The sequence below is a fragment of the Penicillium atrosanguineum genome, assembly GCF_028827265.1.
Source record: "Penicillium atrosanguineum strain IBT 20685 chromosome Unknown utg000001l_segment0_segment0, whole genome shotgun sequence".
Classification (NCBI taxonomy): domain Eukaryota; kingdom Fungi; phylum Ascomycota; class Eurotiomycetes; order Eurotiales; family Aspergillaceae; genus Penicillium; species Penicillium atrosanguineum.
The window spans coordinates 1,237,141-1,258,405 of NW_026623133.1; the positions used below are offsets into that span (position 1 = coordinate 1,237,141).

General features: G+C 50.2%; 13 protein-coding genes across 13 annotated transcripts; 11 read left to right on the forward strand and 2 right to left on the reverse strand.

Annotated features, from left to right (window-relative positions):
• Positions 1 to 329: 329 nt before the first annotated feature.
• On the forward strand, positions 330 to 1,280 carry N7443_000475 (uncharacterized protein; the record flags this gene model as incomplete). Its single annotated transcript, XM_056880531.1, has 1 exon — positions 330 to 1,280. The coding sequence occupies one exon, from the start codon at positions 330 to 332 to the stop codon at positions 1,278 to 1,280; it is 951 nt and encodes a 316-aa protein (XP_056745769.1).
• A 602-nt stretch (positions 1,281 to 1,882) lies between these two features.
• N7443_000476 (uncharacterized protein) lies at positions 1,883 to 2,900 on the forward strand (the record flags this gene model as incomplete). Its single annotated transcript, XM_056880532.1, has 3 exons — positions 1,883 to 1,994; positions 2,045 to 2,530; positions 2,581 to 2,900. 3 exons carry the CDS (start codon positions 1,883 to 1,885, stop codon positions 2,898 to 2,900), a joined length of 918 nt encoding a protein of 305 aa, XP_056745770.1.
• Positions 2,901 to 3,900: 1,000 nt separating this feature from the next.
• Positions 3,901 to 4,912, forward strand: N7443_000477 (glycoside hydrolase family 43 protein; the record flags this gene model as incomplete). Its single annotated transcript, XM_056880533.1, has 2 exons — positions 3,901 to 4,191; positions 4,241 to 4,912. 2 exons carry the CDS (start codon positions 3,901 to 3,903, stop codon positions 4,910 to 4,912), a joined length of 963 nt encoding a protein of 320 aa, XP_056745771.1.
• A 197-nt stretch (positions 4,913 to 5,109) lies between these two features.
• N7443_000478 (RibD family protein) lies at positions 5,110 to 5,913 on the forward strand (the record flags this gene model as incomplete). The annotated part of the gene is made up of 1 exon (XM_056880534.1): positions 5,110 to 5,913. One exon carries the CDS (start codon positions 5,110 to 5,112, stop codon positions 5,911 to 5,913), a length of 804 nt encoding a protein of 267 aa, XP_056745772.1.
• Positions 5,914 to 7,336: 1,423 nt separating this feature from the next.
• Positions 7,337 to 7,726, reverse strand: N7443_000479 (uncharacterized protein; the record flags this gene model as incomplete). Its single annotated transcript, XM_056880535.1, has 1 exon — positions 7,337 to 7,726. One exon carries the CDS (start codon positions 7,724 to 7,726, stop codon positions 7,337 to 7,339), a length of 390 nt encoding a protein of 129 aa, XP_056745773.1.
• A 1,053-nt stretch (positions 7,727 to 8,779) lies between these two features.
• On the reverse strand, positions 8,780 to 10,792 carry N7443_000480 (signal recognition particle receptor subunit alpha; the record flags this gene model as incomplete). Its single annotated transcript, XM_056880536.1, has 2 exons — positions 8,780 to 10,498; positions 10,571 to 10,792. 2 exons carry the CDS (start codon positions 10,790 to 10,792, stop codon positions 8,780 to 8,782), a joined length of 1,941 nt encoding a protein of 646 aa, XP_056745774.1.
• A 256-nt stretch (positions 10,793 to 11,048) lies between these two features.
• Positions 11,049 to 12,272, forward strand: N7443_000481 (protein transporter YIF1; the record flags this gene model as incomplete). The annotated part of the gene is made up of 4 exons (XM_056880537.1): positions 11,049 to 11,117; positions 11,164 to 11,397; positions 11,453 to 12,016; positions 12,072 to 12,272. 4 exons carry the CDS (start codon positions 11,049 to 11,051, stop codon positions 12,270 to 12,272), a joined length of 1,068 nt encoding a protein of 355 aa, XP_056745775.1.
• A 1,258-nt stretch (positions 12,273 to 13,530) lies between these two features.
• Positions 13,531 to 14,386, forward strand: N7443_000482 (60S ribosomal eL14 domain-containing protein; the record flags this gene model as incomplete). The annotated part of the gene is made up of 4 exons (XM_056880538.1): positions 13,531 to 13,653; positions 13,715 to 13,849; positions 13,956 to 14,219; positions 14,327 to 14,386. The coding sequence occupies 4 exons, from the start codon at positions 13,531 to 13,533 to the stop codon at positions 14,384 to 14,386; spliced, it is 582 nt and encodes a 193-aa protein (XP_056745776.1).
• Positions 14,387 to 15,110: 724 nt separating this feature from the next.
• On the forward strand, positions 15,111 to 15,908 carry N7443_000483 (nascent polypeptide-associated complex subunit alpha; the record flags this gene model as incomplete). Its single annotated transcript, XM_056880539.1, has 3 exons — positions 15,111 to 15,332; positions 15,466 to 15,524; positions 15,587 to 15,908. The coding sequence occupies 3 exons, from the start codon at positions 15,111 to 15,113 to the stop codon at positions 15,906 to 15,908; spliced, it is 603 nt and encodes a 200-aa protein (XP_056745777.1).
• Positions 15,909 to 16,263: 355 nt separating this feature from the next.
• Positions 16,264 to 16,981, forward strand: N7443_000484 (F1F0 ATP synthase subunit d; the record flags this gene model as incomplete). Its single annotated transcript, XM_056880540.1, has 4 exons — positions 16,264 to 16,272; positions 16,356 to 16,751; positions 16,813 to 16,899; positions 16,952 to 16,981. The coding sequence occupies 4 exons, from the start codon at positions 16,264 to 16,266 to the stop codon at positions 16,979 to 16,981; spliced, it is 522 nt and encodes a 173-aa protein (XP_056745778.1).
• A 1,276-nt stretch (positions 16,982 to 18,257) lies between these two features.
• Positions 18,258 to 18,524, forward strand: N7443_000485 (Signal recognition particle receptor subunit alpha; the record flags this gene model as incomplete). The annotated part of the gene is made up of 1 exon (XM_056880541.1): positions 18,258 to 18,524. One exon carries the CDS (start codon positions 18,258 to 18,260, stop codon positions 18,522 to 18,524), a length of 267 nt encoding a protein of 88 aa, XP_056745779.1.
• Positions 18,525 to 19,075: 551 nt separating this feature from the next.
• On the forward strand, positions 19,076 to 19,471 carry N7443_000486 (uncharacterized protein; the record flags this gene model as incomplete). The annotated part of the gene is made up of 2 exons (XM_056880542.1): positions 19,076 to 19,150; positions 19,220 to 19,471. The coding sequence occupies 2 exons, from the start codon at positions 19,076 to 19,078 to the stop codon at positions 19,469 to 19,471; spliced, it is 327 nt and encodes a 108-aa protein (XP_056745780.1).
• Positions 19,472 to 20,196: 725 nt separating this feature from the next.
• Positions 20,197 to 21,228, forward strand: N7443_000487 (uncharacterized protein; the record flags this gene model as incomplete). Its single annotated transcript, XM_056880543.1, has 1 exon — positions 20,197 to 21,228. One exon carries the CDS (start codon positions 20,197 to 20,199, stop codon positions 21,226 to 21,228), a length of 1,032 nt encoding a protein of 343 aa, XP_056745781.1.
• Positions 21,229 to 21,265: the final 37 nt, after the last annotated feature.

The window sequence follows — 21,265 nt, forward strand, 5'->3', positions numbered from 1 at the left end:
CGATTTTCGAAGTATTTCACCGGGAGATAACGGTATATGCTTAGCACATTGAGATACAAAAGAGATATCACTTCAATAGCAAGTATCCCTGAATTTCTTTTTAAAAAGCCTCCATATTATATCTATTGACATGCAAGCCCAAAATTTGTAGTATGAAAGATTTAATTCAATATCGGCGGCGCGAAAGCTTTGACTGGGCTGAAGATGCTGAGAATGAAATCAACGACGAAACTGACAGCTTTTGCTGGCCAACCCTACATTCAGCCCGCATAGATGAGCACCAGGAAAGTCACTCCTATTCACAATCCCATTCTGAGCCCTCCACAGCTATGACCTCCCGGAGCAATAGTGACGGATCCTCCGTCCTGGATAGGTCTCACTCGAACCAAAAGCCCCTGGAAGACCATGAACTAGACACAACGTGCAGGACTGTCGATGATGTCTTCCACTTCCGAACACACTACTGCCGTTCTAATCCAGACTTTCGCCATTTCAACTGGTCTGGTGAGCCAGCCTCTACTCGCAGCGCAACTTTGCCAGCCGAGTTCCTCGCTATCATTCTTTCCAACCCTAAAGCACTTGACCCCAATAAAGGCCTCCGTATCCCATCAGTCCTTCGCCGCGCATCCAAATTCATTGACTCCGTTGTTGTGAATCTAGCTAATACTGACGAGGGCCTCTTGAGTCTCCGCGGCCCACAGCTTCAACATGCAGCTACAGGATACGTCAGATGCCCCTCCACTCACGGATGGTGGCTCGTTGAAAGTCGAGAAGACCATGACCTTGACTTAGATACCAGTAACAGTGCTCACTACCTTATGTCTAACCTGGCAATTGCAAACGGATTTACTCGTGGGCGTATCCGGACTGCATCAGGATGGGCCAAGACTCGTCAAGACATCTTCACAGTTCGCTCCAAGCCCCGCCCCCCGCGAAGACGCCACCGTACTTATTGTCCATCTCCACTGAGTCAGGTATGGCTTGTATCAGATGCAAAGCCAGATATAATTCGGAAGCCCCTTCCCGAGCTCCCTCAGTATCAGGTAACGCCTGCTTCAGAGGAACGAGTCAGGCTCCCCACTCCTCCAAGCCAGATCCCATCTACCGATGCCCAGCATTTGGATCTAAGTAGAGATCCAAATCTTCACTGCTCTTTTTTATACCCAGCTGCACGTCCCAGATGGACAATCCGAAAAGTTCTAAGCAAGGTTCGAAGAAAGATGCGGAAGATGTTTAGTTCCGTTGTTCACGGTCTCCCTGATCCTGATCTAAACATTTAGATTCCAACTCGTCTGCTCAAGGCATTGTTTTCTTCCGCCACCACTCGCTGATTCGACACACTCACGCAATTTTCTTCGTTCCGGTTCCCCCATTGTATTTACCCATTGCAAATATAGATTCGATCGGTAGACAGCAAGGCATTGGCCGTTTGAAGGTACGATTTTATTGAATTTGCAATATTTGAATGTCAGAAAATATAATCTGAAGTAAGTAATCATGCATATCGGAGCCAAGCTGACCTCAATCGCCACTCATCCTACCCCGCCTGTGGGCGTGGTGTAAATTCCGCCGCCCCGCAATGAAGAACCCCGATCGATGCGGCTGCAACACCGTTGTTTTTTCACCATGGAATCCTTGTATAGGTAAGTATAGGTAAATCAAACAAGCAAATAACCAATTGTATCTAGTATTTCTGCCTAAACACTAATTCTTGTGGGTGATGATCCGAACCTCATATGAAAGCGATATTCCGGGGGAGGATTGATGTGGGGTCAGGTGCCAGCCCGGGGAGGAGATTCGTTTAAAGAGGGACGTTGAATCATTACAATGTCCCCATTCAACTCTTTGTACCCAATTTAGTTCTATCAGCTTGACCAGAAAAATGACACATCTCCTTCTTGAGCCTTCTCTTCTCGACAGCCTTGCTGGGAAAGTGGCCGTGTTGACTGGCGGTGCAACTGGTATCGGGCGCTCAACCATCCAGCAACTATGCAGTGAGTTCAAGCTAGTCAACATGACCAGACCATACCCTAATTATGATCAGAGCACGGTGCGAAGGTAGCTTTCGGAGACGTCCTCGAGGGACCGTCGCGAGAATTGGAATCCGAACTCAGTCCAAATGTCCACTTCGTCAAATGCGACGCCTCAAGCTACTCGGATCAGCTTGCCCTATTCAAATCTGCCCATGAGAAGTTTGGCAAAGTGGATATTGTAGTTGCGAATGCCGGAATCTCGATTCGAAAGGACATATTTGACCCCTCCGAGGATATCACGCAGGAACCGTCTATGAAGGAAATCGATATCAACACCAAAGGTGCTATCTTCAGTGCGCGCATCGGTATGTATTACTTGCGACAAGCTGGGGGTGGAGACCTGGTACTTGTGAGCAGCATTGCCGGGTTTAAGGAATGTGGGGGTCTGGCCACCTACACGGCCAGCAAGCACGGCGTTATTGGGCTTATGCGGGGCCTTCATTTGACCGCTACCCCGGAGAATATCAGGGTGAATGTGATTTGTCCCTGGATGACGAGTAAGTTTTCACTGTCTATTGTCTGACTAAAGCTAATGATTGATGTATAGGAACGCGGCTGGTTCTCGGGATCGAAAAGGGTTGGTATGAGCGGGCCTTACCCGTTAACGAGCCCGACGATGTCGGTAGAGCTATTCTAGTTTGTGCTACTGCGAACCGGGGCGCGAATGGATTGACTCATAAGGGAGCTCGTCTTCCGTTCGCTGGAAAGATTGTATATGTATCGGGTGGGGAGAGTTACGAAATCGAAGATGGCATCCAGAAGCTAGAACCGAGTTGGCTGGGCAAGGAAAATAGCCAAGTCCTTGAAAAGGGGCAGGAGTATCTTGCATCGGATAGCACAAGCTGGGATGAGTCAAAGCTATCTTGATATGGTTTCCGGGACAAAGCATCGTTCATACTATATTATTCATGAATCCATTCTCAAGAGACCACATGAACAGAAACAGCCTCACTATAAATGATCTTCATCCACATGGATCCACTGTCAATAGATGAGATAGGCGACACCTCCATGTGAAACTCACTTTCTGACGTAGTAGAACATGTTTGTTGAAATCAAAGGCTCACTGGTACCTTTCCCAGGCATAAATAAATGTTCGCGGAGAATTTTCTTCAATAAGCTGAGCATGGAGATTCTGCATAGCCGCAAGTTTGTAGCTGGCGGGACGTCCCGTCAAGGCCACCTAGCGAAGTTTAGGTGAACTTGTACATACGCCGCCTGCTAAGGTGTCTAGAAATTGCCCGCTAAACTCCGAAGGAATGTCATCGGGACCTGAGACGGTTTCAAATCCGGCTACCCCTGGGCGTGGCTTTTACAGGGGCAATTCCCTTTTGATTGACATAAACACTGGAAATAGTGATATATCTCAATGGAACAATGTACAAAAAAGCCTGGGGCATAGGTCTTTATTCAGTCTACAGGCTCCGGGCGCATCTTGTCAGCGTGGAAACAGCGAGGCAGTGCCAGGCAGTGCCAGGCAAGTTTATGCGACCGAGCGCGACGGGGGACTTTCTAGATACGGAATGGGACTGCGAGTCGATCTCATGCAAATTATGCTTTTCCAACTAATTCTCCTCTCCTATAGGTAAATGCCTTTGAAGAAGAGAACCATTTTCTGGACCGGGATTAGTGTGCCTGCTGATCGCCGGTGTGGGGAAGCCGGGGCTTAGTCTCCAGCAGGACAATTGTCAGCGCCAGGGAATAGGTCGGGAGTAGCAGCATGTTCTGGGAATGCATGCGAATATGCCTTGTCCCCTGAGATGGAGCCCATAAAAGGCCCCTGAAGCCCCTTGAATCGAATATTGTTTTGAGCATTCCAATCATTCCATCTTTCCAATTTGTGCCATTTGGCAAACTACCAACCACAATGGGCTCTATCACTTTATTCACATTTGTGTCCGCGGCTTTCATTAGTGGATTTGCCGCTGCACAGCCAACCCGTGCAATCAATTCGGATTTTGCCGACCCCTGTGTCATCCAGGTCGGCGATGGCTATTACGCCTTTGCTACTGCCGGCAACGGAGTGAATGTCCAAGTTGCATCATCCTCTGATTTCTCAACGTGGGATCTTCTATCCGGTACAGATGCCATGCCTGGTCCATTTCCCTCCTGGGTGGCTAGCTCTCCGGCAATCTGGGCCCCCGATGTGAATCAAAGAGTGAGTGATACAAAAACTGCTTCACAATCCAAAGACTAATCAGCTTCAGGATGACGGAACTTTTGTCATGTATTTCTCTGCTGCTACAAGCCAAGATAGTAGCAAGCATTGTGTCGGGGCTGCTACCTCCTCAAGCATTACCGGTCCTTATACCCCGGAGAATGATCCATTGGCCTGCCCTCTCGACCAGGGAGGCGCAATTGATGCCGATGGGTACAAGGATGGAGACACTTATTACGTGGTCTACAAAATTGACGGAAACAGCCTCGATGGTGATGGCACTACTCATGCTACACCCATTATGCTTCAGGGTCTTAACTCTGATGCCGTGACGCCAAACGGTGATGCCACACAGCTCCTTGACCGCGACAGCAATGACGGTCCCTTGATTGAGGCCCCTAGCCTTGCAAATGTTGGAGGAACTTACTACCTCAGCTTCTCTTCCAACATGTACAACACGCTCAACTACGATGTGAGTTATGCGACCGCGTCCGCAATCGCGGGACCCTATACCAAGGCTCAGGCCCCCGGCGCTCCTCTTCTCGTCTCTGGGGACGCAAGTGACGCTGGTAATCTGGGTGGCCCTGGTGGCGCTGATTTCAATGCCGATGGTTCGAAGATTGTGTTCCATGCCTTCGAGAATGGCCAGAACCTGGACAACGGACGTGCAATGTATGTCGCCGATATTAGCGCTTCGAATAACGTGCTTAGCGTGGGTTGAATGTATAATTGCAAGCTATATCGCTGCATTATCTAGCTTACTTAGTAGAATACATTCCTCTTCTCAAATACTGTAAATTCATGCAAGAATTAGGTTTGTTGGTGCCTTGAATATCAGGCATATAAAGGAAACATCTGCCGATCGCATATGAACTCCAAGTTTCTACCAAACAAAAGAACCAAGAGACTATTTCCACAATGGATTCAACACGGGACGCACTGGAGTTCCCAGACTCAGACAGGGGGTTTTTAGAACCTCAACTCCCGCCACATGATGGCTCGACCCCACGTCCAGATATGCCATTCACGACACTCACATTCGCAACATCTCTTGATTCATCACTCGCTCTATCACCAGGCGCACGTACAGTCCTCTCAGGACCCCAATCCAAAGCCATGACGCACTACCTGCGCTCCCGCCATGATGGCATTCTCATCGGGGTTGGAACCGCCGTGGCGGACGACCCTGGCCTCAACTGCCGCATCGCGGGGGTGGGCGGGTATGGCGGTGAGGGTCTAGAGGGTCAGCCGCGGCCGATTGTAATAGATCCTTCTGCTCGATGGGATTTCTCAGATGATAGCAAGCTATTTCAGCTTTGCACTCAGGGGCGTGGTCGGGCGCCTTGGATCGTGACTACGCTCCAGGAGCCGCCGGCCGAGAAGAAGGCTTTGCTGGAAAAATATGGAGGAATGTTCATTACATTGGACAAGATTGATTGGAGTGATTTGCTTGTTACGCTCCAATCGAATGGTCTTCGGAGCGTTATGATTGAAGGGGGTGCACAGGTTATCAACTCACTGCTTGAGCCATCGAATATGTCTCTGATCGATCGAGTCATTATCACGATTGCTCCTACTTGGCTGGGCCAAGGAGGAGTGGTTGTTTCTCCAGCCCGACGCTTCGATGTTGAAGGCAAAGCGATCTCCGCGGCGAGGTTGACAGATGTCAAATGGTACCCCTTTGGAGAAGATGTGGTCCTCTGTGGTCAAATGCGAGTATAAAATATATCAGCTACCATAGCGACCACTTAACAGCATCATGTCGGCCAAGGTTTATGGTAGATGAAGCAAATTCAGGAGTAAAAATTTGAACCCATAGGAGTAAACTTTTGTGAATAATATCTGGGCATGATACCCGTGGACAGCCAGGCCTAGGTGTCAAATGGGTTTTTACCAATCCGTCTTAATAGGCGATCGTAGTTACTTCCAGGGCTGTCTAGGCCATTTTCGGGGGCAATTCAACGAATCATATTAGAATGGGTTGATTGAAGGAATGTCTAGAGGAATCTTCAAAGAATGCCCAGTGCGTGTTCGGGTCAGTTCGTTCAAAAATACCCTTCCCCTCCGGCCATATGTATAAATTAGAAACCAGCACAATATATAGCCGTACATGACCCAAACCAAACGCTCATCCGATTTTCGAATGCTCTTTTTCGTAGTATCTAACAGAATTATTGAAACAAGAGAAATACCCTTGTTTTTCAAAAATAAGGCCCCCAATAATCTGCACCCCCATCTCGACGAAATAAAAAAGCTTGGGGCGCTCAGGTAAGAACAAAATTTCCATCCTGTATGTGTAGTGCCTATGTAGTCAAAGCCAGCTGGTTCTTATATCAACCACCCAAGTGGCCGAGCAGTAAACTCAGTCATCTCATCTTCCTTGGTCTAGTGGTCATGATTTCCGCTTGTCATTAACACCGATAAGCGCGGGAGACCGGGGTTCGATTCCCCGAGGGAGAGTTCCTTTTTTGTATTTTTACAATTTCAATCTGTACACCTATGACGGATGTCAATTGTCATATTTTTTGCATGCCAAATAACATTCAAGCAGTGTGTATCTCTTTAATCCTCATGAAACTTTTTCTTAAGCCTGCTGCTCTGCCTAGGAGTGTGGAGATTGTATGTTAGGGTTACCTGCTGAAATAGGAATGTGGGTCTTGATGGCGAGAAAAGCTTTCTGGATCCTATTACACAATCCGCCAACGATCTTCAGCAAGGCCGGCTGGCCCAATGGCAAGGCGCTTGACTACGAATCAAGAGATTGCAGGTTCGACCCCTGCGTCGGTCAATTTTTTGGTCTTTTTAGAGAGTATCATGGACAGCTTTTTGCTCTTTTTACCTACTACATCCGAGCCGTCATGTTCAATAGAGATTGGAAACAATGGGATATGAATATTTTTGAGATACTTTCCACATGATCAGTAGGGAAGTGGTATGAATCTTGTTACATTCTTAGCAGTGGGCTAAGTACATGGTCACTCTACGTTTAGAGGCAAAGAGGCGCTCCTTTCGCTGCCCGCTGTCCTTCGCTCTACTTATTTTTCCACTGGCAATTACCATATTTTAGGTAATTGCAGTTCCCTGAGGGTGGCCCATTCCGACCCGAGCTAGCCTCCACCGACACTGCTCTGCCTACTGTTCGTGTCTAGGTTTGCGTTTTCTCATCATTGTCCTGACAGAACCTGATCTGGTTTCCAAACGGGTCGATGACGCCCATTTCCTGCGATCCCGCCGCCGGACCCTCTTCAATTCCTGGCCTCATGTATCGATAATTTTTGGCACTTAGCTCGCGATGATACTCGGCGATTCCCCTCATCATTATTCGGACCTGCACACCCGGGCTGCCATCCCCGTGATGCTCACTTAGGTGAAGGATCAGATTTGCCCTAGAAATCTGCCGATATAGCGGCGCGTTGTCATCGAACCGATGATCCCAGTCAACCTTGAAGCCGAGATATTCGAGATAGAACTCGTCCGCCTTGGTAATGTCAAAAATGCGGAGTATCGGGACGACTGACTGGAAATCGATGGCCATGAAGTCTGGTTACGAGTTAATCTTGGGTGAAGCCGTGACTTGTTGATCATGTAGCGTATCCTTACTATAGTCGAGAACTTACTATAGTCGAGAAACCGAGTAAGAAGGTCTAAGAGATGGTGAGATGGATACGAAGGATTTGGATGACAATGCGGAGGAGGGCAGGTTTATTGGAATGAATGCCAGAGTTTGGTGAGAAGTGAGCGGGAGCGGGGTCGAGAACAGAGGCTGGAGATGAGCCTCCAGGCAGATCTTCCTCGATTTCACGCGGGCAGCTCAATAATCTATCCGCGCTTAGGTCTTGGCAGTGAGGGCCAGGAAAGAGTTACGCAGGGTGTATTGGTCGAGCCGATTTCGAGAATGACTGTATCAATTTGCAGGTTTATCCTTTACTGCTCACTGACTTGCACGTCTTCACGTCCAGAGGCAAATTTCCTCGCATCTTTTTCCTCTGCGGTCGCGGCCAAAGTCTGACAAATGGCACGAGAGAAGTCCTCTACTTGATAGTTCGACATTCCAATCCCATCTTTTCGACCGACTGTGATCATCTTCTCTCACATCGCAGTGACACCACCATGGAAAGTGATTCAAAGTAGATGAAACTGTTCCCGCTTTTGTCTCAATCGAAGTGGAAAGGAAACAGGATGTCTACATTAAACTACATCAATCCGCTTAAAAGCGAGAACATGGCAATTGGACTGACCATGGACAACGAGAATGGGGTCACCAACCCGTACAGGAGCCGAAGGCTAGGAGAATTCACCTGACGAGACGGTTGTCATAAGAGTAAGGGAGCAGGGGGAGCTGTATGCGAGCAGGGTCTTGTTTTTGCTTTACTAGTAACCGGTCACTCCATTATTCTGGCATGACGAGGACGTTATTGATTTGTTTCTAGCAGGCATTCGTGCATACAGACCGGATTACAAGGTGACATAAACGCTCATCATCAAGTGGCTTTCAGCCCATTATGCAGAAGAAATAAGGCATTTCATAAAATATACCCGACAGGATGCAGAGAAAAGAAAAGCAAATCAGGGGGAGTATGGCGAATCATCACTTCATCAGAAGACTGACAGCCCAGGGAACACTCAGTCCACGCAAATCTCCATAGTGCTGTCCAACACCCAAGAACACAATAGGAATGCCCGTGGCGTGGACCATGCTAACCAGTGTCCCAACCATGTCGCCCACGGTATCACACTTGCTAATAATAAAGCCGTCCAAGTTCCGACCAGTTCCAAACGCCTGATTAAAATTACGTGCCTGCATGACACTGTCTGTTCCAACCAACGCCTCACCAACCATGAAGATCTTGTCGGGGTTAGCGAACTTGGCGAATTTGTCAAGGGAAGACATGAGACGCTGGTCATTGTGACGACGACCGGCAGTGTCGATCAAGACAACGTCAAACTTGTTGGCAGCGGCGTATCCAACTGCATCCTTGGCAACGTTGGCAGCGTCTTTGCCGTAGCCTTTTTCGTAGAGCTCGATATCGCCAGCACCATCACGGATACTGAGCTCCTTCAGGTTGCGAGCATGGACACGAAGTTGCTCCACGGCGCCAGAACGGAAGGTATCACAAGCCGCAATGAGGACCTTGTACTTGTTCTGCAGAAGGAAGAAGCAGATCTTGCTCAAGTTGGTAGACTTGCCGACACCATTGACACCAACGATGGACATAACATAGGGACGAGGAGCATGCTGCTTGGTGGTCGGGGCAGTCACGGCGTTAATCTCGCGCAGTAGATCCAAGGACGAGGTGGGAGTCAGAATCTTTCGTAGAGATGCCTCCATGGCAATGTGCAGAGCAGCGTCAACACTCTGGAAGTTGGCGGTCTTCTTACCAACCAACTCGCGCTCAACACCCTCGCAAAGACGGACAGCAGCCTCGCGGGCGACGTTCTTCTTCAAGAGATGCTCCTCCATCGCCTTGAGGGGCTTCTGAAGGTCGGCCTCGGTCAAAGTCTTACCGCCGACAATGTTGCGGAAGAAGCCACCAACGGCGTTGAAACCAGAGCCAACAATACCCGAAGAAGCATTGCCCTTGCTCTTCTCAGCATCGGCATTATCCAGGATATCGTGTACCTCGTCACCCAGCTCTTTCAGAACAAACTGACCCTTGCCAGTTCGACGTCCCCAATCATCCTGGGAAATGGCTTCAACAGCAGGAGCAGCGGATTCGGTTTCATCCGCAGGAGCAGAGTAGTCCAATATCTCACCGTCATCTTCATCTGCATATCCGTCTGCATCCCACTTGCGGCCTTTCTTCGCGGAGCCCTTGGTAGCTTTGCCTTTACGGGGAGTTTCATCGCCAGAGGAGGCATTGGCACTCGCATTTTGGAATTTCTTCGCGCGGCGAGAGAGTCGACCACCGGGGCCAGCCTTTCCAGTGAGGATATGACCGGCAGGGGTAGAAGACCTAGAAGTATCAGGAGTTGCTGGTGGCGTGCCCTCGTCAGAGGTCGCCCCGGCCAGCGCAGCTTGAGGCTGCGCTCTCATGAGGCCAGGGACTGGGGGAGGCGGCGGGCCGCCATTGTCCGACGAGACAAGCGGGTCTTTCTTTTCGGCCTTTACAGGATATGTCTCTGCGACACTGCCGGTATTGTCCTCCAGCTCGCGCACCTGCTGTTCGAAGTACGGGTCGAATTTGTACGCAGTAATTCTCGTGCGGTTTCCCATGAGCTGGTCCTTGTAGAGATCGATAAAGATCGTGGAGATGTTCTCCAGAAGTTTGTCGATCCAGCCGAGGTGAAGTAGTGATTGGTAGACAGCCTGTAGAGGTCATGTTTAGGTTTGCGACACAGTAACGGGGTTGTCTGGAGATGCGACGGGCGGCGAACGTACCACAAAGATCAAGTTGAACTCCTTCACCCTCTTCCACTTAAGGGTATATTTCTCCTTCTTGAAGATTGGCGAGCCACCAGCTGAGCCGCCCGGGGGCACGACCTTCTCCTCGATAAAAACGTCGTTGATCAGGCTGTTAATGACATGAGACCCCACTGGTGCGTAGGACTTGGACCACAGCACCACACCGGAGGTGGTAAGGATTTCGAAAGCTTCCAGCATGTTAAGATAGACGCTGGGATGTTATAGAAGACGTAAAAAGGGTATCTTGCGAGCGAAAAGGGGGACAGAAAGAAGATGGAAAGTCGTGGTGGCGGCTCGGCCAAAAAGCGATGTTCGAGCTCGGAGGCAGAGCGGATCTTCAGCCACGTATAAACACTTCCACCTACACATCTCTCATCCCCCAACTACACCTCCTCCCACCCTCCAACTATTCAGTGGTCCCTCTTCCGATTTTCTCTGTCATTTCAGGAACACCATGTATCGGGGCTCCTTCGCACCACCGCCCGCGCAGTCGCCGCCTCTTCACCACCCCGTCCCGCAACATGTGTCGACTGTCCCCATGATGCGCTCTCCCCCCTCCTTCTCAACAGACACCGAATGCCGGATATGGCGGCGGAGGAAACCCATACCAGCCATCCCCCACTCAGGGAGGTGCTGCTGGCGCTGCTGGCGCTGCTGGCGCTGCTGGCGCTGCTGGCGCTGCTGGTGCTGCTGGCAACTATGGCCCCGGTTTCCCCGGGTTCATAAGCGATCCTACGGCACAGATGGGTTTCCAGGTTGGAAAGAGCGCGATGGCAGCTGGACAGGAATATATGGAACAAAACGTATGAAACGTCGCATACCGTGCTTTTTTAAGACGTCTCTAATCATAAGTTGCAGTTCAATCGCTATGTGTCCATACCCGCCCTGAAGCACTACTTTAACGTCTCGAACTTTTACGTCCTGAACAAAGTCGGAATCGTGCTCTTCCCATGGCGACACAAACCTTGGTCCCGCCAACAAGCCAGAATGGCGACCAATGCTACCGGACCGGACGGCCAGATCGTGCAGCAGCAATACTCTTCCATGTTCCTCCCTCCTCGTGACGATCTCAACTCGCCCGATATGTATATCCCCGTCATGGCCTTGGTCACATACATTCTCCTATCAGTACTGCTGGCTGGATTCCGTGGAGACTTCCACCCGGAGCTCCTAGGCTCGGTCACCACCACATCCATCGCGGTGATCATCTTTGAGATCCTGTGCTTGAAGATGGCCATGTACATCCTCAGCATCAACAATGACTCGCAGCTGTTGGACCTCGTGGCTTACTCCGGATATAAGTTTGTGGGCATCATTGCTACCTTGGTTACATCTGAAATCCTCACCCCAGGGCGGGGAACTGGAGGCTGGGTTGGCTGGTCGGTCTTTATCTACACTTACCTGGCCAACGCGTTCTTCCTGGTGAGTTATCAATTCTTTTCTTGGGTTGATACTTTCATTAACCTCTTTGACTTAGCTCCGCTCCCTAAAGTACGTCTTGCTTCCCGACTCGGCCGACTCATCCATGCGCGTAGGTGCCATGCACACTGTGGCTCGCGGCCAGCGCAACCGCCGCACTCAGTTCCTCTTTGTCTACTCGTACATCATTCAATTTGTGTTCATGTGGGTGCTCAGTCGTGAGGGTCCCTCCGCATTTTCTGCGAACGCAAGTTCATGATGGAGTTGTAAAACGGAGCAATGAACTGTATGGTATAGACCGAGTTGGTGGAAGGAACGGCATGCGCGGATTGGAGGAGCGACCCATCGCATTGCTTGAGGTCTTGGACGCAAGGGCCAGGCCTTAACAGTCACGATATAGCACGACTTATTGTAATCAAAATATCACATTTTCAATCGCAATTGTTCCAGACTTCTTAGTCAGGATTGCAAGGCTGCTGATACCTAGACTGAATATGGCTTGAACTGGACAGGGATATTGTTGGCCGGCAGCAGTCTATGAGAATTTCTAGATGGCCCATGGCAGATCTGGCAATAATAAATAAGATCGGCTTGTCATGGAAATACGATCAACCTTAATCCCGCAGCCGAACCAAGCTTCATTGCCAACCACAAGTCACCGCGAGATAGACTTTTGTTTAGGGGACCTTGACATGACCTATCTACGTCGGCGTGGAAAAGATTTACAGAAGAACGAAGGTTCATAAGAAGATTTTGCATTGTTATAGCTAAGTGTGGAGACAGGCAAGCCTGTGAGATAGACTGATAAAAATTCTGTTCAATGTTAGAAAATGATTCCAACAAAAGCATCAAAAAACAATGTGTAATGTGTGATGGTTCTCAGAGATCTTGGTAGAAGAGAAATTTCAGCTGCCCGAAGGCATCAATTACTATCTAGGCGTGATAAAATTTTGTAATCATCGGACCGGGGGGAGGAAGTAGTGGGACAAGGTGAAGAGAAAAAAAAAAAAAAAAAAAAAGCACTAGAAACATACCATTCAAGACGAGAGACCGGACAAGCAAAACTTGGTCCGGCCCAAGGTATCTCAAGCTGTGACAAGGCCTAGAAATCTTCGAGCAATCAGCAAAGTGGTCCAGCTGGTGCAATCATAGCAAGTAGTGGGTAGCGTCTCAATTTCAGAATATGTAAGAAAATTGAATATCATCCGACAGAGCTGTATCGAGACCCCGGCGAGGGCCTCACAGACACTGGGTCAATCGCAAATTACGGCATCATGTGAGAGGGAAAGAGCGGAATTGGGAGTGGCACATACCATGAGGCAGCTCGTAGTAGAGTAGGACTCAAGGCTGGAAGGTTAGTGAAGAGCAACATTAAGCTCATGGCAAGACTGTGGCAAAAACAGTGATGGTAACAAAGCAAAGAACAAGAAACAAAAAAAGTGAAGAAAAGCAGGTGATCGGAAGAAAGAGAACCCGAGACCGGGATCGGCTGACATAAGCCAACCCTAGACCCGCAGATGAGTGGCCCGCTAAGCGAGAACTGTGTGGGCACATCCCGAAATTCGACAGCGCAGACTTGGACAATCCGACTCTTTCGACAACAACCCTCCCGACTTATCTCCAACCCCCGGTTGTCGACCGTGAGTGCATTCGCTCCTGAACCGCTGCATCTGAACAAGCGCTGAGATCTATTGTCTACAGAATTTCGCCATGGCCGATATCGATGTCAAGCTCGCTTCGTGGAAGCTGGTCGAGGTTGGCCGCCTCGTCCTGATCCGCCGCGGCCCCTTCGCTGGCAAGCTCGCCGCCATTGTTGAGATTGTCGACCACCGCCGTGTACGTTAAACCCGCACTCCTCGATTTTCCCGGAAGACAAAGGAACTCCGCACTCGGAAATCGAGAAATTTGGAGAATATGTGTATTGACTCGCGGTTGCTTGCAGGTCCTGGTCGACGGTCCCTCTGGTGAGGAGCAGAAGACCGTGCCCCGTCACGTTCTTCCCCTCGCCCACGCCACCCTCACTCCCTTCACCATCCCCGCTCTTCCCCGTGCTGCCGGTACCGGCCCCGTCAAGAAGCTCTGGGCCAAGAACGAGATTGATGGCAAGTGGGCCAAGTCCAGCTTCGCCCAGAAGACTGAGAAGGCCGACCGCCGCAAGAACCTGAGCGACTTCGAGCGCTTCAAGGTCCTGCGTCTGCGCAAGCAGGTACGTGATTGATGGAAATCGAGGGTACCGAGTGCGCAGTGTGCGCGACTCGCTCCGATTGCAACCCCCCAAATTACAATCAAGACAACAATCTAACAATAATCTAGGCCCGCTACGAGGTCCAGAAGTCTTTCGCCAAGGTCCGCGCTACCGCTGCTAAGTCATAAATGATTACGAGGGTTCGGTGCATAGGATGACGGAGGTGTCCTGGGACGGGTTTCCAAAGCTGGCATTTCCCCCAGCAAAAGTGCTGTATGCATTATTGATATACTACAGCAAAAATGATTCAAAATCCTTGATATCCCGGCAGGGACTTGTATCATTGTTTCTCTTATGCGTCTTAGGCCCAGTCTGTCTATTTTATAGAACCGGGAAATTCCGTTTCCTTTGACTAAGGAAAAGCGAATTAAGTAGACAATGATCAAAGCCTTGAATTTCCAACTATTCTATCTTAAAAACAAAAGTAAAATATAAATTATAGATGAGAATATCATCCTGATGGCAGAACTTCAAATGTTAGATGGCCTTAGGTATAGGGCAATGTGGGAGTCCGGGGTGGGCGCAACCGCTCGCTAACGATTTTCGGGATTGGCCAGCGCACAGCTGTTGAACCTTTGACTTCACGACCATCAAAATCCCCCTGCTACCACCACAGCTCGATATCTGAATTCCAGGTGCGTTCGATTGCTCGAATATCCATCTTCTGCCATTTTTACCCTCCAGAACCGCTGTTTCCCGATGTTTGTGCGATTCGTGGGGGGTAAGGTGGTTCTTCCACTATACGCCCGCCCTCCCACCTCCCACCCACCAAGCTTTCCAACCTGCGCAACCTCACCACCAGACCACTGATCCTTTATTTTTGAGTCCTTTAGATTCGCCCACATATTCACAATGGCCGACCCCCGTGTTGAAGAGCTTCCCGATGATGAGGTCCCCCAGAACGTTGAGGAGGTCAGCGACTCCGAGTCCGAGGCCGGTGATGCCAGCATTCCCGCCGGCGCCGCCGTCACCATCCACTCTCGCAACGAGAAGAAGGCTCGCAAGGCCATTGCCAAGCTCGGCCTGAAGCACGTCCCCGGCATCACCCGTGTCACCCTCCGCCGCCCCAAGAACGTACGTCAAGCTCCGACCGTGGAATGAGATCATGGACCAGCGCATTGCAATTGTTGTAATGTTTGGAAATTTCCGTCTCAATTCCATGCTTCGCCTCGTCAAAATCCCGTTCAAAGCTGATCTCGATGTATAGATCCTCTTCGTCGTCAACCAGCCCGATGTCTACAAGTCCCCCAACAGCAACACCTGGATGTACGTGCCGCCTCACCCGACCCGATCTCAACTTCCGTCAACTTACTGACTGATTCTTTTAGCATCTTCGGTGAGGCCAAGATCGAGGACCTGAACGCCCAGGCCCAGGCTTCCGCCGCCCAGCAGCTCGCTGCTGCTGAGGCTGCCGGTGACCACGCTGGCCACGACCACGCCGGTCACGACCACTCTGACCTTGGCGAGGCTGTTGAGCCCAAGAAGGATGAGGAGGAGGACGATGGTGAGGAGGTTGACGAGAGTGGCCTTGAGGCCAAGGACATTGACCTGGTCGTTGCCCAGGCCAACGTTTCCCGCAAGAAGGCCGTCAAGGCCCTGCGGGAGAACGATAACGATATCGTCAACTCCATCATGGCTCTCAGCATATAATAAGCTAGCCGAGTTACGGTTCTCTGAGCGACTTGGGTTTTGCAAATGATGGCGGTCCGTCATGGCGCCCACGAGTGTATACAATTCAAATCAAAAAGAATTGCCCAACTCAATATCTCCGTAAATTTAAAATAACGCTTCCAAAAATAAATCAAATCAAGGAATACCTATTTAGATACCTGCGAAACATACAATCATGCCAATGTTATAGTGAGCCGGTGCTCGGATGCCGGATGGTCACGTGTTTCCCGCATCCAAACCTTTCCGAGTCAAACTCGCCTGTCCGGCACCTCCCTGCACATCGACCTCCCCCCTCTTCTCTCCACCTCCACAAACCATCTTCCCTCCCGACACAATGGCAGCTGTAGGTGTTCCCGTACCGACCGTCCCGCGCAACAAAAGCCACCGGAGGCAATGACCAGACCCGCTAACGCAGCCCCCCTACAGCGCAGCGCCGCTCTCAAGATCGACTGGGCCAAGGTCTCGACCTCGCTCGGCCTTCGCGGCCAAACCGCCGCTTCTCTTCAGTCCTTCAAGAAGCGCAATGATGACGCCCGCCGCAAGGTCCAGGTCCTGTCCGAGCAGCCCCAGACCGTCGACTTCTCCCACTACCGCGGTGTCCTGAAGAACCAGGCCATCGTTGACGAGATCGAGAACCACTTCAAGACCTTCAAGCCCGCTTCCTACGACGTTTCCCGCCAGGTCAAGGCCATTGACGCCTTCGAGGCCCAGGCTGTTCAGAACGCCGAGGCCACCAAGGGCAAGGTCGAGGCTGAGCTCGCCAACTTGCAGAAGACCCTGGAGAACATCGAGACTGCCCGTCCCTTCGAGGACCTCACTGTCGTACGTATACTATGCTGGGCGAAAGATATTGGACCAGATACTGATTCCATCTTGCGTATAGGACGAGGTTGCCGCTGCCCAGCCCGAGATCGACGAGAAGACCGCCTCTCTCGTTTCCAAGGGCAAGTGGATGCCCCCGGGCTACAAGGTATGCATAAATCTGTTTTCCGATATCTACCGCGTGCTAATGCAGTTAACAGGAGCGTTTCGGCGATCTTTCCGCCGTCTAAACTTTGGGCCCGGTTCAAATTCCTTTTGTTATCCCCCGACTCATCACACTGCAAGATGTATTTGTTCGATGTCAAGCATATGGCGCTTTCGCCAGGGTAGTCTCCGACGCCTTCCTTCATGGTGTGGTGGGGCGGTTGGGATGTGTATAGAAACAATTCAATTTGGTTTCTGCGTTCGCATTAATCATATTCCAAAAGTAGTCAATCAGTGCACTCGCCTATTGTGGTACTTAATGATTGAAAGACTTAACGTCCCGTGAATATGTTCAGCCGGATATGTACGTAGATTGCGGAGCTCCAGGGCTTGGATGTGGCTTGTCGCGAGCTCCGGGAATGACAAGTAAATAATCGGGCACTACAGCCGGACCAAGGGAATATAGCGAATGGTCCTTCTAGGCCAGCATGACTTGGCTGTCCGGGTGCACTTGAAGGGTTGACTCCTTGGAAGGAGGATAGGTAAGAGGGTTCGAGTATTGTGAAGGGCTAAAAAAGACCGGACCAAATTGCATTATCGGGTTATACCTCACGAGGGCGGGATATATATTGAGTGCGGCAACCCGCATGCCCAAGTGGATAGGTCTATAGGACTTGTTGGGAATCAAATATATTAATCATCATCTCAAGCCTCAGAAAAAAGCAATGCAATTCTCGAATCTCACCTACCGACTTTTACATTCACCGCTCAATTGCAGAGGAGTGGACTTCCTGGGCTTCATGCAATGACCGGGGTCCCCATGTCAGCAAACTCGGTCACCGAAGGAGAGATTATTGAGCTTGAAGGCTATGAGATTTGAGAATCCGAGAAAAGATGGAAACATTGCTTCTAGCTGATATAATAATTATGGGGCTCCAACCGCCAGAACCGTTGCGGCTCAGGTTTAGCATTTCTACAGAAGGTTCGTGCCATTTGCCGCTTGACCCACCTGGGCATGTACTTTGCCCCTGGTCGTCGATCTAGCTTATTTAGAGGCTATAATATAATAATCTTATTTCTGTAAATACCGATAGGTCAAATCTACACAAGCCCAATAGCTATTTTGATCTGCACTCAATGTCTTTTCCCCCTTCCTATCTCTTTCTTCTCGTCTACCAATCCCCAAATATGAAACCACGTATGCACTTTGACGAGTGAGAAAGTCGACGATAGCTGGGTAGACGAACTCCTGACCGATCAAAGCAAGCTACGTGCAGTTGGCGAGTGGATCATGAAGCACCGACAAGGTGTTGCCGGTGAATTATGTGATCCAAAGCCGGGTCCTACAACATCATATTCCGCATGAAATTTGAGGACGGGGGCTCTGCAATCATTCGATTTCCCAAGCCTGGAGCGGTCATGTTCCCCGAGGAGAAAGTTCGCAACGAGGTTGCGGCGATGCGATTCATCCAAGACCATACCTCGATTCCGGTGCCATCTATCTTCCATTGGGGTACCAAGGAGGAAAGTCCTATTGGATTATTTTTTATTATATTGGAATATATTGAGCATGAAATGGACTTGAGCGATGCGCTGAACATACATCGGCGTGGTTCCGGAGAGCGCTAGCGCCTAGATCTAAATATCTCTATCAGCAAGTTGGAATTTCTGTATGGGCAGTTCGCGGATATCCTTCTCTAGCTTAATAAGGCGTCGCTTCCATGTATTGGATCCCTGGAACAGGCTGATGAATCGATATATGAAATATCAAACGCCGGCCTTGGACCATGGATATGAATTTATTAGTGCTTCTGGGGACAGTACCTCGTTCGGAGCTGCCGAGTAGTACCTTTGAATTTTCCTCCTCCTACTTTGACACCCTCGCTGAGCTACATGTCGAACATCTTGAAAGTCAGCGCAATGATGCGGTAGACTCAGAAGACGATTGCCGGCGCAAGTACATTGCCCGACACTTATTTCGCAGACTTGCCAAAGATTGACGGCTCGCATCTTCCTCGAATCATAACGATGGACCTTTCAAGATTTGGTGCGATGATCTTCGACCATGTAACTTACTTCTAAAGGCGGATTTGCAAGTCGTGAGAGTGATAGACTGGGAGTACACTTACGCTGCACCGGCCGAATTCTCATCTGCACCACCATGGTGGTTGCTACTCGAAATGCCTGAGTATTGGCCTGATGGAACGGAAGCTTGGGCTGGAGTCTACGAGGATCGTCTTCAAACATTTTTGAAGGTCCTTGGTGAACAGGGAAGATGCCCTTTTGAAATCCGACCGGCTGAAAGAAGACCAAACGCTTTCTAGACGGATGTTGGAAAGTTGGCGGAGCGGAGATTTTTGGGTCAACTATGCGGCGAGGAAGAATTTGCTTTTGATGCTATCTATTGGCAAAAGCTTGATCCTCGCTTCTTTGGTCCCACTGGATCGCCAGATGAGGCTTGGAGTGAAAGACTGAAGCTACTGGATGAGAAAGATTTGGAGTCTATGGAGGCTCTGGTGCAGATAAAAATGAAACTTATGGAGGAAAGGGAATTGTGCTGGGATCCTTACGAGTAGTAGCTTCAAGATCTTTACTTTCCAATAGTATGCGAATAAGCCATCAAACATACTCTCATCTCTCCCTATGCTTTCATCGCTCGTGTGACCGCATCCAAGCGGATCCGAAATCGGCGGAACCTCTGTGGCCATTTGCAGCCTGGGCCTAGGCAAGGAATAAAACGAATAAAAACCCAGATAATCATGGATATGAGATCGATTGATCACAGAGAAAATCTCACCGTCCGGTTACATTCAAAATGGTCGCATTCACCGCTCAATTTTCTATTGTATCGGGATCCATACAACGACCGGGGTCTCCCGGTCAGCGACATGTACCTGAGGGCTCCAGAGCTCGAGATCAATAAGCCACCACGAAAATTGGGCAAAGACGTGACCTGTAGATCTTCAGATGACTCAGGCGCAGGTGATGTAGCCACATTCCTCGTCCCTAATGCGACCAGGGCGTGTCACGATCACGCCAAGACATGTCAATCTGCTTCGAGTTACCCACCTCCCCCTCCCATGCAGCTCCCAGTTTCAGAGCTCAGCTGCAACTCAACAAGACCATTGATTTGTTTTTATTTCGGGGATCCCAATGCCATTGAAATGAACGAGCTCCGCCCAACAAAACCCGTCCGCCCTGCTGGCTTCGCATCTCCCACATAACAACCTGTGTCAGCGGTGGTAAACACGAGTAACCTCACACTCAAGGCACCCAAATACCACGTACAATTTTGTCGCAAATGGGAGACTCCCACCCACTGGCCGGCCATCCATGCTCGCGCCTAGAGTGCCTCCCCGTCGAAATCCTCCAGTTGATCTTCCTATACAGCCTGGAGATCAACCTTCCCCGCGCCTCACCATACCTCAGCCGCGCCCTCTCCAATCCACTCCTATACACATGGTTGATCCGCCTAGCATTCAGCAGCACCAACCCGGGCTCCCGAGAAGGGTTCTTCACGCCAGACTTCCTGCCTCCACCTCTAGACTTCTGGTCCCTACCCTGGCAACAGCGCCAACACCTTCAAACCACCATCCTAGCCTGCAAATGGTGTACATTACCACTCCTCCGCCGGTGTCAACGCGAATACGTGAATCACGCCATAAAACGCAAATGCTCCGAATTAGTCTTCACCCCAGAAGACCAAGCCCGTCTCAACAATCTAGACAAATACTTCTCCGATCTCAATCAATGTGACCAAGCCATCGACGGCCGCCGTGGAAAAGGCGACCTCGTCATACCCGCCACCCTCCCAAACTCCAAACCCCGCAAACTCGCAATATGGTTTCATTTCGGCGCCATCCAGATCCGCGAACAAAATGACATCTACTTCGAAGCAGACCTCTTCCGTCTCCCGAGCTCCGTGGTCATCGGTCCAGGCCGGATCCCCGATAAAGTATTTCGCGCACCGTGGTCGGAATCCCAATTCGAGTTTCTGCAACTGCTGGCTGGAGATTTCTATCTGGATGACGAGTTCTCTACGGATCGCTCAGCGAGGATTACGACGCGATTGATTCGACGACGGAGTATTGGGCCGTTTAAGAGGCTGTTGGGGATGTATTTCCGTGCTGCGAATTGTAGGGTTCCGGTTCGTTGGCCGTTACAGGATAAGCACTATACACAGGTTAGGAGGTATGGGAGTGGGGCTGGGGATGAGTTTGTGAGCTTTATTCTTGATAAACGGTGGGATGAGATTCCTGTGAGTGAGAAGGTGGAGTTGGTACAGTATATTGAGGCTGAGAATGGATGTAAGGGGTTGAGTGCTGAGTACTGACATGGGGCTGGCAAACCTGGACTACACTGTATAAGGG